The sequence below is a fragment of the Agelaius tricolor genome, unplaced genomic scaffold (assembly GCF_023055355.1).
Source record: "Agelaius tricolor isolate 1412-34295 unplaced genomic scaffold, bAgeTri1.0.p SCAF_3, whole genome shotgun sequence".
NCBI classification, from domain to species: Eukaryota; Metazoa; Chordata; class Aves; order Passeriformes; family Icteridae; genus Agelaius; species Agelaius tricolor.
The window spans coordinates 21,168,908-21,182,435 of record NW_027269263.1 but is presented as its reverse complement, the minus strand read 5'-3'; the positions used below and the strand labels follow the sequence as shown (position 1 = coordinate 21,182,435).

At 39.3% G+C, this 13,528-nt stretch overlaps 1 protein-coding gene across 4 annotated transcripts in view; it reads right to left on the bottom strand.

The window, feature by feature from the left end:
• Positions 1-1,275: 1,275 nt before the first annotated feature.
• Positions 1,276-13,528, bottom strand: part of TEF (TEF transcription factor, PAR bZIP family member) — a 22,542-nt gene continuing 10,289 nt past the window's right edge. For 2 of the 4 annotated variants that reach the window (XM_071423000.1, XM_071422997.1), the window contains exons 2-5: positions 12,862-13,188; positions 11,164-11,384; positions 10,318-10,529; positions 1,276-8,409 (exon numbers count right to left, since the gene is read on the bottom strand). In XM_071423000.1, coding sequence (XP_071279101.1) covers positions 8,388-8,409; positions 10,318-10,529; positions 11,164-11,384; positions 12,862-13,188 — 782 coding nt within the window. In that variant the 3' untranslated portion in view covers positions 1,276-8,387. Of the gene's footprint in view, positions 10,530-11,163; positions 11,385-12,861; positions 13,189-13,528 lie in introns of all 4 variants that reach the window. The other 2 variants (XM_071423001.1, XM_071422998.1) reach the window with 1 other exon arrangement.

The window sequence follows — 13,528 nt, the reverse complement described above, 5'->3', positions numbered from 1 at the left end:
ACCAATGTATCTAAAGTCCCAAGATCAGCAGATCTTCCCAAAACACAACAGGAAAAAGGCTGAGTAAGCAGTTGTCATATTTCAGATCACTAATAGCTGCAACATTTCCCAAAGGGAACTAGTAATATAATGTGCAGAGTTAGTACATTTATAAACTTACTCCCCACCCACCCAAGAGAACATTCAAGCTCCCTGAAAAGAAGGCAGTGTAACAAACATTGGTGCTGCTGCCAGCTGATATCCCAACAGGGAAAAAATGCCAAATATTCTCCACTCTGTTAAGGCCATGTAACACCAGAAGGATACATCCAGCACAGCCTTGCATCCACTCAGTTTCTAGGGCAAATCCTTGCCTTGGCCATGTCAAGTCCTTGGCCTTTGGTATGTAGTATAGGTCAGGCCCCTCCCTCTAAAGAGGAAAGGTTTCTGCTTTCATAAACAAATTGCCTGGGTCACTAATCCTGCCATGGCTCTGGAAGACAGCCAAAGAAAAACAACTCACTGACAGTTTGTTTGTTCCTTGCTACCACCCTCCATCACTAATCATCCAAGATACCTTTTATAAAAGTGAAGATCCAACAAAGATCCTTCCTGCAGTTTATCTAGAGATTATACTGAAGCACCAGTGATCTTGTCTACCTTGAAAGCACGTGTGAGATGCAGTGAATATATAGAAATCGTAAGTTTCTTACCAGGTTGATCTTCAATTACCAGCTTTTGGAAAACAAAAACAAAGAAACCCAACCACCAATGAAAACAACAACAAACCAACCAAATCCTTCAACAAATCAACCGACCAACCAAGGTTTAGTTAAAAAAAACGCATAGAAAGGTACAGAGAAAGCTGTCCTCATGGAAAAAAACTTACTTATTCAGAACCTTACTTCTTCCCATGAAAAAAAAGTAAAATTCTGATTACTCTGTGGATGTTCTCAGCCCCAGTGTAACAAAGCATGGTCCAAGTTGTCTGCAGCTGACTTGTTCTCAGATTTTTCCCCCTACCTGAGAGTTCAACCAAGAGTCATTGCAGGACAAACACAAAACCTTGCAATGCTTTTGAAATCAGTTAATCCAGAAAATAAAAGCAGGGAATTGTATACCTGTTACCAAGCACATTTAACACATGGGAAATACACAGCAAGAACCTGCTTCCAAAAGGTGATCAGCTGCTTTAGTGTCTACCAACTTCACTGCAAACTGCAGGTGTAATGCTGGCAGTGGAGCTGTACACCACACAGTATGCTGTCTAGAGAACAAAATTACTGGATCTCAGCATAGTGGAATATACATTTTATTTCTTAAAAAGGAAGGGTACTAACAGAATTTAATACAGTCAAAATTTTACATTTTAAACAAAAGCTTTTCTTTTTCTTAAAAACCAGTTACGAGCAGAGAGGTGAGAGGATTTAAACTACTCACAAAATCCAAGCCGAAGACTTTGAGAATCTGTGGTTTATACATTTAAAAAAGTGTAATAAATGGAAATATAAAATAATACCAACTCTGTAATAGTGAAATGCCCTTTCCTCATTAGATTGCTGTTTAAGCACCTTTATTTTCACCCATCAGCTGCCAGGAGTGTTTAGGTTTATGTACAAAATAAGCAGTTTGGGACAGAAGATTCATATATAAATTAAAACCATTTATGGTAATACAGTTTTACCCAGCTGCTTTACAACCTTTATTATCACTTTCACTTCTATAGAATTTTCAGTCAGGATGATCTCAAATGCTCTTGATGGACTGCTTCAAAAAGCAGCTACATATACAGGAATTATATAGACAACCTCAAGGAGTAGACATCCAAGAGATTAAACAACTTAACGCACAGTAAAACTAAGATCAGATTTGTATCTTATATAAATACTGTGCAGATTTATCATCCATCCCACTGAACGAATGGGACAGATCAGTGTCACATCTGAAGACAAAAAAATACTTTTATCCAAGAGGCAACAGAATTTCAGGCCAAATATAGCAGATAGGAGTTCCCTCAAATTATTCAGTTAAAAACTGTATGTGTCTGAAAAAGCTTAACAAGAACAGAGTTTTCAGAATAACTTGCACATTTGCTTAGCTGTTTCATAGCTATTTTACAGCCTACAGACACTGAGAGAGGAGGAAAGAAAATAGAAGAAAATAAAAAGAGATGCCGTTGTCTCTGCCCACTACAAAAGATGTGGCTTTGTCATTTATGGAACACTGCAGACACAGCTGTTACCAGAGAAGAGACTGCTCCAGTACAGCATTAAAGACAAAGTTACATGATGGCTGGAGAAAGTGTCATCACAGACTAATTTCTTTACATGAAGGCTGATGGATTAATCTCACCTCCTCCTCAAAACCCAAGCGTTCAGATTTCCTAGCAGACTACTTATGATTCTTACTCCACTGTTTTCTATTTTTTTTTCTTTTTAACACAAGATAGAAAAGGTCATGAAATCTGATGAAAGGTCCAGCTGTGCAGCATCCAGTGAACATGTACTCAGCAAAAGCACAAGTCATTATTCCCTTTCTCTCTCTCTCCACACCACAACAGGAAACCTGTGTCATCTATGTACATAATGGAACTAATAAAGATGTAGACTATCTAAGTCACAAATGAGCTTCAGTAACAGTCACTCACTGTTGCACTGCAACTTGCTGCAGTCTGGCTGAAGGGTGGAGACAGATCTGTTTGAGCCAAAAGAGAGAATAGTTAAAAAAACACACCCAACAAAAACCACCCAGCTTTAGTTTTCCTCAGTCACTGAAGTTTACAAATAATTTAATATTGCTACTTTCCAAATGCTACTCACAAACAAATCAACTGTCCAGCTAACAGGATGGGAAGAGTAGAATTATGAATGTAATCAGTGACTACTGTTAAAGAAAGACTGGAAGAGAATCAGTTCCCTCAAAATCTTAGTTTCTCTGCTTACGTAGCTCATTATTATTTTTAAAACATTTTTTGTTGATAGAAAGCATCACAACTAGACTAGAATTCCACAACATCAATCTTTGTTTTGATTTCTGTAGTTCTCTAGGAAAGAAATAATCCCAAATCAAGCTACATGAAGCATTAACAATATTCAGATATTACAATGGAAGCACTTATTTATTACTTCATAGAACAGATTAGTTTTAAAAGTGTATTTACATGTTCTAAGTTATACAAAATACAGTATTCCAATAATTATGTTAATCACCATATTTCAGACAACTTCACATAAAAGTGCGGAGGATGCATCCATCCCTGATCCTGGCCAGTAGCGAGCAGTCACCACAGTGGGACAGGTGAGAGCTGCTATTGTGCCCCCTGGAGAGAACAAATCCCACCATCCTTCTCACTGAAACAGAGCTGCAGATCTAGGAAAACATTCAGGCAGGTACACGAGCAAGGTTTGTTGAGACCCACAGACCAAAATCACATGCCTTAATTTACTAGACATATGTGAAGTACATTTTAAAGTTTTTTACAGATGTTGTACAGCAAAGGGCTTCTGCTCATGCCTTAGTTAGGAAAATGAAGTAACAAGGGTTTTGGCTATATAACAGGCACCCAGATTACACTTAATATAAGCCCTATAACTACAACTGGACAGTGTGTTAAGGACAAAATTCTGCAGCTGACTGCCTGGGCAGAGCTTCACATTCAATAACAGATCCTGTGAAGTCCACATGGTTCTCTACAGATATAGGGCTCTTCCCATGCAGAAATGACAGCAGAATTGAGGCCTTAAAAGACTGGGGCCTCAGATAGTAGTTTCCTCACGAGACAGCACTGACCAGGTCACATTGGCGGGTCAAGTCCCAGCGCAACAGCACACTTAATTGAAGCAACAGTTATTTTTTCATGCCTTTCTGCAGTAACTCTTCTCCCTATCTGTATATTCCTTTCACTTCTTTCGGGACTGTGGAAGTAGGATCAAGACAAGGAGATTCCCAAGACCTAAATAATTACTTATCTTCAGTATGATGCTAAACTGAGGGGATTCAAACTGGCCTAAAATTGTAAACAGTGAGGAGTCAGTTTTAGCAATTTCACTCAGGTCAGACTTTTGCATTACTCTCCTCTTCCTCTTTCATTCTTTGCTCTCCTTGCCAAGTATCTATGTCTATCTATGTATGTACCTACTCAAAGGATTCCTTTTTCCCTGTAGGTGTCTGAACTTCAAGAAGTTTGCATTCCAAAAGTGACTCGTGAGGGATAGCAGACTATCAAACTAACAAATTACATCTGTATGCCAATTTGCATTATGATGAGTTAAATCACTGTAATTTCTCAATTAGCATTGTGTTAGCATCTCCACAGATATTTAGTTAAGCTTATTCTTTCTACCATTCTCCCAGTCTTCAACTGTGAGTTTATCTATCTTCACCATGTTACAGTGGCAGATATACAGACCAGAGTAATTATCTGAACATCTAGAAAGCCAGTCTGAGTCTTGTAGTGCTGCAAAGGCACAATGCTAGCACTAACAAATGATTTTGCTCTTTATGGATTTAGGTGTAAGTTGCCAAAAATATGAGATTTATGCACTAAGATAAATTTGCATTTCTCATCTTGTGCTTAGCAGCTAAAACTAGAAGGGTGAACAAAAGCCTATCTGGATTTTACAAAGGTCTGAGATACCTTCCTCTCACTAAAAATGAAAGCACCTGATCACAAGGAACTTTTAAGCTCAGGTGGCTTACAACACTGAAGCAGCAATATTCTCCTCTGTGCAGGTCCATTATTTTTTGCTATCTACAAAAAAAAAAAAATAATTTCTGCATAAGTGGTTTTATTACAGCATTCCCAAAGCTGCTGGGCTTCCACTGCACCTCCCAACTTGAAATTGATTTGGTACAATTAGTAGCAGGCCTGCAGATAATGCTGAAAGTGATTTCTAGTTAGAACACCTTGGGCACTCAAACAGCACAGCAAGGAAATGGAGAATTGTCAGAAAAGACATAAGATGTTACTGCAAAAAGACGCTTAGCAAAAAACCAAACAACCCGAAAACATTTCTCCTCCAACACAAGTTTATAATACACTACTTTTTCACTCTGTCCATGGAGGACCAAAAAAAAGCAGAGTTCATATTATCTGAATATCAAAACTATCAGGACCAGTTTACCAACACTACACCTGCAATCTGAGATGTATCCACCTGATCCCAGCACAGAATGCTTCAGAGGAAAGCAAAGACACCCATGACTCCAGCACTAGCTAAAACTTTACAATAACCACATAAGAGTAAAGACTTTTTCCTGTGGGAGTTAATGAGATCTTTTTCACCAGCTTAAGTGGGAGCAGATCTTGGCAACAGGTGAAAGACTAAGCTTTTTGGAATTTTTAGACACAAACCCACTATACGTAGATTAGATCATCATGTATGAAAGCAATACTGTATTAAAAATTGCACATTATTTATTCATAGCTGCTGTCTTCTGTAGAGTAAAACAACACTCGTTGTCCACAAATTTCATCCACAGTTTATATATTTTCAAAGTTAGTACTACGAAATGGCCATGTGGTGTCAATCTTCTTCCTAATGAAAGTACAGTTGTCATGAACTGCTCTCTTTCCTGGCAATCCCTGCAGTGATGCTGAAAGGTGCACATGCCCTTTATTCTCTCCCCTCGGAGATGGTCCCTTTGTGGAATGGGGTAGGTTGGCATCAGGCAAACTTATGGCCTCTACAGAGTATGTTCCAAGGCTAGAGAACTTGAAACCCTAACAGTGTCAGTTCAGCATCTTTTAATATTCAAATTGAGCCAAAAGAGTATTTCTCTTCTTATGATCACTAAGAAAACATACCCAAGTTATCACTTACAGATAGGATTGTCATCCTAGTCAAAGAAACAAAATGATAGAGTGAATCATTCCGAGAGGAGCAGGGAGCTCTGGAGCAATAAACTTAACTCCCTGAGACTGTAAAAAACTGAGAAAGGAGTTCAGCATTGCACAGTATTTTCTGTGTGGCTATATCTGCACTCCTTTAAATAGTTACTACCCTCTCATCTATCTTTAAAGATACTGCTTCTTAATAACAACACCACCAAGTTCTCCAGCTACAAAAGTTGAGCTGCCCTCACCCTAAAGTGCGATTTTCCAGTTTTGCAACCCGTAGACACATAAATCACAGATTGTGCAAATCTGCATTGTCCTACAGGGAAGCACAAATGTTTGCTAACAGTCTTCTCTGAAAGAAAGATCTAATGAACATTCACTGTTAGTTTCCACTGTGTAAGCTTTTAGGATAACAGAAATAAAACAATAGAATTGCACATACTAATCTCATTGACTGAATATTTTGCTGTTAAAATGTCATGACATACTGCAAAACCAAATCCTGTATACAATATGTAAGTATTTAAAAGATATTCCTAAGCACAGTAGGATCCAAATGAAGCAACTTCTTTGCCCAGCTATTTAGCTTTTGGCTTTGTGATTTAAACAGAAGCATGACATTTAAGAACATGCCAGGGCTAACTGAAAATTTAGAAAGTATAAATGAAAAAAGTTGCTACATTTACATGCTGTCATGGTTGTTTGTTTTCTTGCTGGTTTGTTTTTCTTAATCCATGGTTTGGGCCTTTATCACCAAAATAAAGCAAAAACCAGTACAAACCAAAAATATCAGTCCAAATCAGCAGTACTCAATACAGGTAGAGACATATGCTGCCATATCAGCAACATGGAACTAAGATATTTATCTATTTGATAAAAATATCCCACGATTATCTCAGAGCTTTATAATAATACACTCATAGGTATACTTTGGTAACCAGCAAAAAATTAAAAACACTTTCTTTACTTCAGTACATCGTCCATTAAAAATGATAGGTCAAAAACTACATTTAATATATAAGCTCTGTACAAAGGTTATGCTGTCAAACACAGGTTATGAATCCTCGCTTTTGATATTTTTTTTTTTTTATTAAGCTTACAATATTAGCTGCTGCTTCTCACATTTTTCTCTTTGTATTTCTGCTCTGAAATCAGGGGTAGAATCTCTTGGGTAAACATAAACTCAAAATAATTGTTCAATATGATAGCACTGAGCTATGCTGGTAACTAGTCATGCCTCATAATTTTGGCACTTGTGCTTCAGAAAGCTTTCAAGGTTGTTTTTTTTTTTTTTGAGGTGTATGCTATTCAATAATCTCCAGGCATGAACACACTCCTGTCTTACAAGCTCCATTTTGGCTACAAGCATGGCCCTGTACTCCTTTCCTAGAAAGTAACTACTCTTGCTCTTCCCACACAGATTTAGTTCTCAAGCTCCCTTAATATAAGAGCAGATTCTTGTTATGCTAATGAAATTCTTACAACGGAACTTCCACCTACTTCCTCCATCTTCTAAACACAATAAACATCACCACAATCCATCCAAGCTTTCATCTACCCTCCCACACGAGCACAAGGGTCCTCACTCTTAAGCTGCCCATTGTAACTGTGGGATATCATTGGCTGTTTCACCTTCAGCACCACAGTTGTCCTGCAGTCGAGAGACAGAAAATGGTAATATGGCAACTAATAGTCATTGTTTTCCTGGAGCTAATACTCATTTGGAAGTTTCAGACTGCCAAAAGACTTGGAGATCAGCAGCTCAGAATAGCACCTTTTCCATGACTGCTAAGTTGTTAGCAGAAGAATAGATCCTTTTTCAGCAAGATACCATAAAAGAAAGTGAGCGTCATAAATGAACTAAAGGAAAAGGCAGGTTACAGCAGTGTAGCTGTGGAGCAGGAAAGCCACCGATGTGGGTTATTATTACGTGGGTCATTTGATAGAGGTTTATTACTCCCTGTATGGCACACTGTGGTGCTTTCTGGATCATTTCAGTACATCTGCTGTAATCTTCTGCACTGAAGCCTCACACATTATGGGCTGCTGTCTTCCCGGTGTCTTTAGTTCTGCACTGACAGTACTCCACAATACGCTACACTGTACCAGAAGTGAGCTGCAGTATTAAATAAAATTCATTATACTGCAGGGAAAAGAGTCTTAAAATATAGCAGTTCTTTATATATACAGACACTTTCATTTAAAACTCCCTCTCTTCTTCCACTTGAGTGCCAAAACGAAGAGTCACTATTCACACAGGCTGTCAACAGACTTTGAGACATGAACTTTGAGTGTCTTGACAAAACCCCAGTAGGTAAGCTTATTGTAGTTCATAGTTACAGTGAGAAAGACAGATAAGAAAGCCATATACAGAATTAAGGAGACTTTGCACTTTTCATCATGCCCAGCCCTGGGTAGTCAGATGGGGTACTTGCAGGCAAGGAGGCAGGCAGGGTCATCATCAGTTGTTTGTGTTGGGACACCTCACAGATTTCACTGCTCACTCTGAAGACTGGCGATTCATGTGTGCTTTTTAGTTTCTTTGTTTTTAAAAGTCTTTAAAGTTGCATCACTCGGAATCAGATAAGTCACTTTAAACAAAGCAAAGTGTTTAGTGTGACAATTTATTTATAACATACTTCCCACCATCACCACCACAAACCACCCTGTGAAAGAAAAAACCCCTGCTGAAAGGGTGACAATTTTTAGTATGTTTGAAAGAAATTAGACCAACACTGCATCAAGAGCCACTCTAGTCAAATTAAGAGCATAACAGCGGGGGGTGGGGGGGGAATAGTTCAAAGCATACATTAGGTGTTGTGGATTAGCCTGCTTCTCCACTTCCTTAAGAATTCAACACAAAATTGCTCTAAACTCATAATTTCCACATTATGTTTAAAAGACAAGCTAGTCTTTAGCATAGAAAATAAGCCCTAATGCTTTTGTATTTTCAGATTTCAATAGAGGAACTGCAACTACCCGCAACATCACCATCCCACATTTACTCCTTAATATAAATATTATGCCAGGAAGTATAGCCTAAGAGTTCTGACATGGCCACTCTCTTAAGACAGCTTCTCTTGTTAAGAGGACTTCTAGACATATACTTCTGGTAAAGCTTCTACTTCTTGCAGTTGTAGGTCGTGTAGAAGGTCTCAACATCACACACAGCGTATTTTTTTCTTTTAACACCATATATTGTTGAAGCAGTGCTTGGTGCTGAGAATGGATTACTTCCCAGAGGGCAAGTCTTGTGTGCTAATTTTCTATCAGGAAACATGCTGGAGATAGAACCAGCAAGCGTGGAGAGACCAGATATACTGCTACACAGGAGACAGTGAGGTAAACTGTTCACGTTTATAGTGGGTGTAGCTTATCCCATAGTGTGTTCACGAGGCAAAGGACCAAAACTCTTTCTCAATCTCTTGCACAACAAGTAAGGTGCAGTAAAATAACAGTGGCTTGTTTACTTCTTTAAAAAAGCCCCTTCTTTCAAAGCATAAGGTGCTGGCCATTTTTTAACAGCTGGGACTCAAGGTTCAGCCTAATGAGCCAGACCTCTTTTTCTAAATCTCCCTTACTTCTCAGTTAAGTGCAACATGCTGCTTTATCAGCAGTTCAAGAAGAAAGACCCCCTAAGGAAAAAAAGGAGGGGTGGTGGTAGAAATACAGTCTAGAACCCACATCAAATTATTTTGTCCACATATGTAAAGCGAGTGATTCACTATTCTCTCTCCTTGGTTTCTGCAAGTTATCCAGGATTAGAACCTATCAAGACATTTAGACAGTATTGTAATCTAAACTGCACTGACTCCATTCTGCATAACATTCATAGATTCACCTTGCAATACTTCTGTTTTTACAAGAGATTGAATGTTTTCCTGTCTTCCTGTCCTAAAGGTTCTCCTATTCCTCCTCAGCAGGAACAGAGTTCTATACAACAGATACTTTCTAGTGCCTCTGAATGGGAGAGGAAACAATTTCATGATGCTGCCCAGCAACATCTACTTATATTCTAAAATTATGTTTTACACTTTTACTGGGAGGGGGAGGTGGAATGGAGAGGAGAAAAGAGCAAGAGTTTGAAAATTAAACATAAAAAAAAAAAGAAAGAGAGAGGAGAGTCTCCTAGGCTCTTTCTCCACTTAAAAATGAAGGTTAGAACAGATAGCAAAAGCTCTCTCCAGTCTGGAGGGATCCACATTGATTCCTCCAGACAGGTGAATCTGTTCAATTGTATGGCATCAGAAAATGTTCTATCAGTGTTGAAAACAAGGTTCTAAATATGGACACTAAGATTATGGACAACAGAATGATCAGGAAAGGGCCTGAACGAGTTGTGCCAACAGAAACAGGGTTTGTGTTTTGTTGGTTTCTTTCTAGTGTAGATGCAAAATGGCAAAGCCTCCATAAACTTTATTTCTGGGAGTCTCTACAGAAGGCAGAGAAGTCTAAGAGGCTAAAACAAAGAGCCCTAACAAGGAAAAGGGTGTGCTTACAAGGGTCCGTATCTGGTCTCGTATTTAGAAACAATGTTCTTGCATCGTCCCACTTCCTTGCGCAGCTCTGCCACCTCCGTCCTCAGGGCTGTGTTTTCTTTCTCAAGAAAGGCCGCCCGAATTGTGATCTGATTCTCCTTTAACCGCCGGGCATCACGGGAACGCTTTGCTGCCACATTGTTCTTCTTTCGCCTTGTCCAGTATTTTTCATCCTGTATTAAAAAAAAGATGCCAAACTGACAAGTGTTTTGGAGACACCTCTTTATTGTATAATGATATTCACACTGACTGCTCATTGAGGAATCTCCTCCACAGGTTTGCAGGGCTTGGACATCAAAATGGAGACCACACAGTACTGTAAGATTTCATCTTTACACAAGTCTTCTTTTAGCATTAACCAAGTGGTTTGCTAGAACTAAAGAGATTTAGAGACTTGGGTATTAAGAAGCTGTCCAACTGAAATGCTTCCTTTACTTAGTTTCAATTCAGGAGTGAACTTTTACATAAAACCACCTGTTCTATTGTGTCTAATCTGTCCAGATTAGACACAATACTGGGCAAATATAGACAACGGCCTTCAAAAGTGCAGGTGATGAGGATTTGACTTGATAGCTCTTCTAATTTCTGTGTATAGCATGATCAGTTGCTCCTTGCCAGTAATTAGCTCATGATACCAAAACCTGAAAACCAGCAAGCACAGCAGCTGGCTTGCCAACTCTATTCTTGGCAGTGCTTCTGACCAATCATGTAGGTAAACCGCATTAGCTCTGTATGTCAAAGTGTTTGGACAAAGAGTCAGAAATTTTTATCAAAGCCTAGAAGAGTTTGCAGCAATAAATCTGTTACCTTTTGCTCATCTGGGACAAAAACCTTCTTGGCTTTTTTAATCATAGGTTGTGGTTTCAGGTCCTCTTCAGTAAACTTGTGTTTACGAGGATTGAAGAGCTCACCGCCAGGCACACTGGACAGCACTAAATCAGCAGGGTCAGGGTTGAAATTCACCTCAACTTCTACGCAGTCAGGATCAATGGGGCTGGGTGTATTTCTCTCATTTTGTGGTGGGGACTCTGGCAACAAGAGGAGAAATTACAATATATTCAGCTGGATGAAAAGAATCAACAAAAGAAGCCAACTTTATTGCCCAGTGGTGAGAAATATCTCATCGAATTAGTTGGTGCTTCCCTGAGGTGTGGTGGGTGCTGTACTGCTGCTGGTACAGAGAAAGAGTTCACAGTCCAGTCTGTAATATAACTCTAGAAGCATATGCCAGAATAACAGACATGAGTAGACAGATGCAGGACAGGAGTTAATACTTCCTTGGCAAAAATTACATGCTTTGCACACACAAAAAGCACCTTCAGTGGCAGTAAGAAGGGAGAAACTTGTATCAGCCTGAGTTTTGTGCCATACAAATCCTTACAGAAACAAGCCTGCCCAAAGACCCCAGTCCCTGGGACCTTCAAAGGTCAGACAAGTAGATTTCCAAACAACTGACTAAATAAAGGAGACTTTGCTACAAATGCAACAGTATTCTTCTTCTTTTCCACATGGAAATAAACGTCCCAACAGAGAAGTCTGACACTGGTAGTGTTCACATGAGCTTTATCATATTAATCTATTGTTTACAAAACTTCATATACATGAGTTGCAAAACTGCATGTCACTGCCATGTGCAGTAGTGATCAATAAATAAGTTTTGCATATATCACCTAGGAAAAAAGCCACACCCTGTAATTTACAGAAGGAATTCCATGTTATCTTTCCCACAGATTCACAAAAGAGGTCCAGAGCAAAATGCTTTCTTTAAAGCTTGCTCATGAAATAGTACTGTGATGGCTATCATGTTTAAACTCCAAATCTAGGGCAAACTGAGCAGCTGAATTCTTTAATAGAGAAGATCTCCACAGTACAAATGAAGTTTCCTAGTACCATTTAAGCACAGTTTTGTTTGTTGTTCCTCCATTCCCACTTCAAAGCACCAGAAAACATCAAACTGCATCATTAAAACACCTTTTCCAAGTGTCTGTTTTCACATTTCCCAGGCTACCACAATAACGATTGCTTCATTGTTTTTCTATTTAACGTTGTTATTTGAGGTACATTAAGTTCACATAAGTTCACCCAAGCAGACAAAGGTAGTAAAAATGACTTATGACAAGCTATCAAATCTGTTGTAAAATTACCTGAGAAAGTAAGAAGCTGGACAAGTTGAGAAAATACTATATTAGCAATACCAGAAAGCAAATACTTTATGTTGCTATTTCAGCTCTTATAATTTCAAAAGCAAAACAGACGGCACACCGATAGACAGACTGCACATTGATAGACACTCATTCTTTATAGGATGGAAAGAGAGAAAGAAAAGGAGAGGCAGCATCTTCATGAACTGACACATGAACTACAGCTCTACATTGAGCATGTTTAATTGTTTAACCTGCCACAGCAAACACTGACAGGTTAGCATATCTCCTCTTTGATCTACAGAGACACCTTTTAATATGAGAACAACAGAAATCCCTCAGAGCCCCATATTATTCCATGTACCTGTGCTGGAGGCTGCTTCAGATTGCTGGTAAACTGCAGTGGAAGAGGATGATGCAGGAGAACCAGTGGAAGCACCGGCAGATTCCTTCCCTTCCAGCTCAGCCACAGGCAAGAGTGGATTCTGGTTCAAATCCAGGTGAGTAGGGCTGGAAGGAATTCCATTCTCCAGCAGGAACTCATCCAGATCCATGTACTCCAGGTGGAAAGACTCGCCATCATAAGGAATAGTTTTGTCCCAAATGGGTGGCATGAGGGAAGCTGAGACTGCCATAGTGCTGGCAGCTGCTGCCTCATCTTCTTCAAGCTTTATTTTCTCCTTCTCTTTATCTGAAAAATACAAGTAGGTCACTGTGCAAGCTGAAACACAGGAGAGACTCAAGGTTTAAGAGTCGAACAAAATCCCCATGAAAGGAAATTCAGCTCATGGCTCTGCCTCATGACATGATCTGGAAAACCAGATGTTGAAAAGGAACATTTCTGTATGGAAGGCTCTAACCCCCTGTGATGGCTGGGCCCCAGGCAGCTGAGCAGCTCTGCAGAGCAGCATCTTTGCTGACAACTTACCAAGGTGCATGGAGCTTATTAACCAGTCACTGCAACACAGCCTGGGTTTCACATACCCATCTCAGAAGACAACAAAAGCGAGTGTCCCTAAGCAGGATCACAT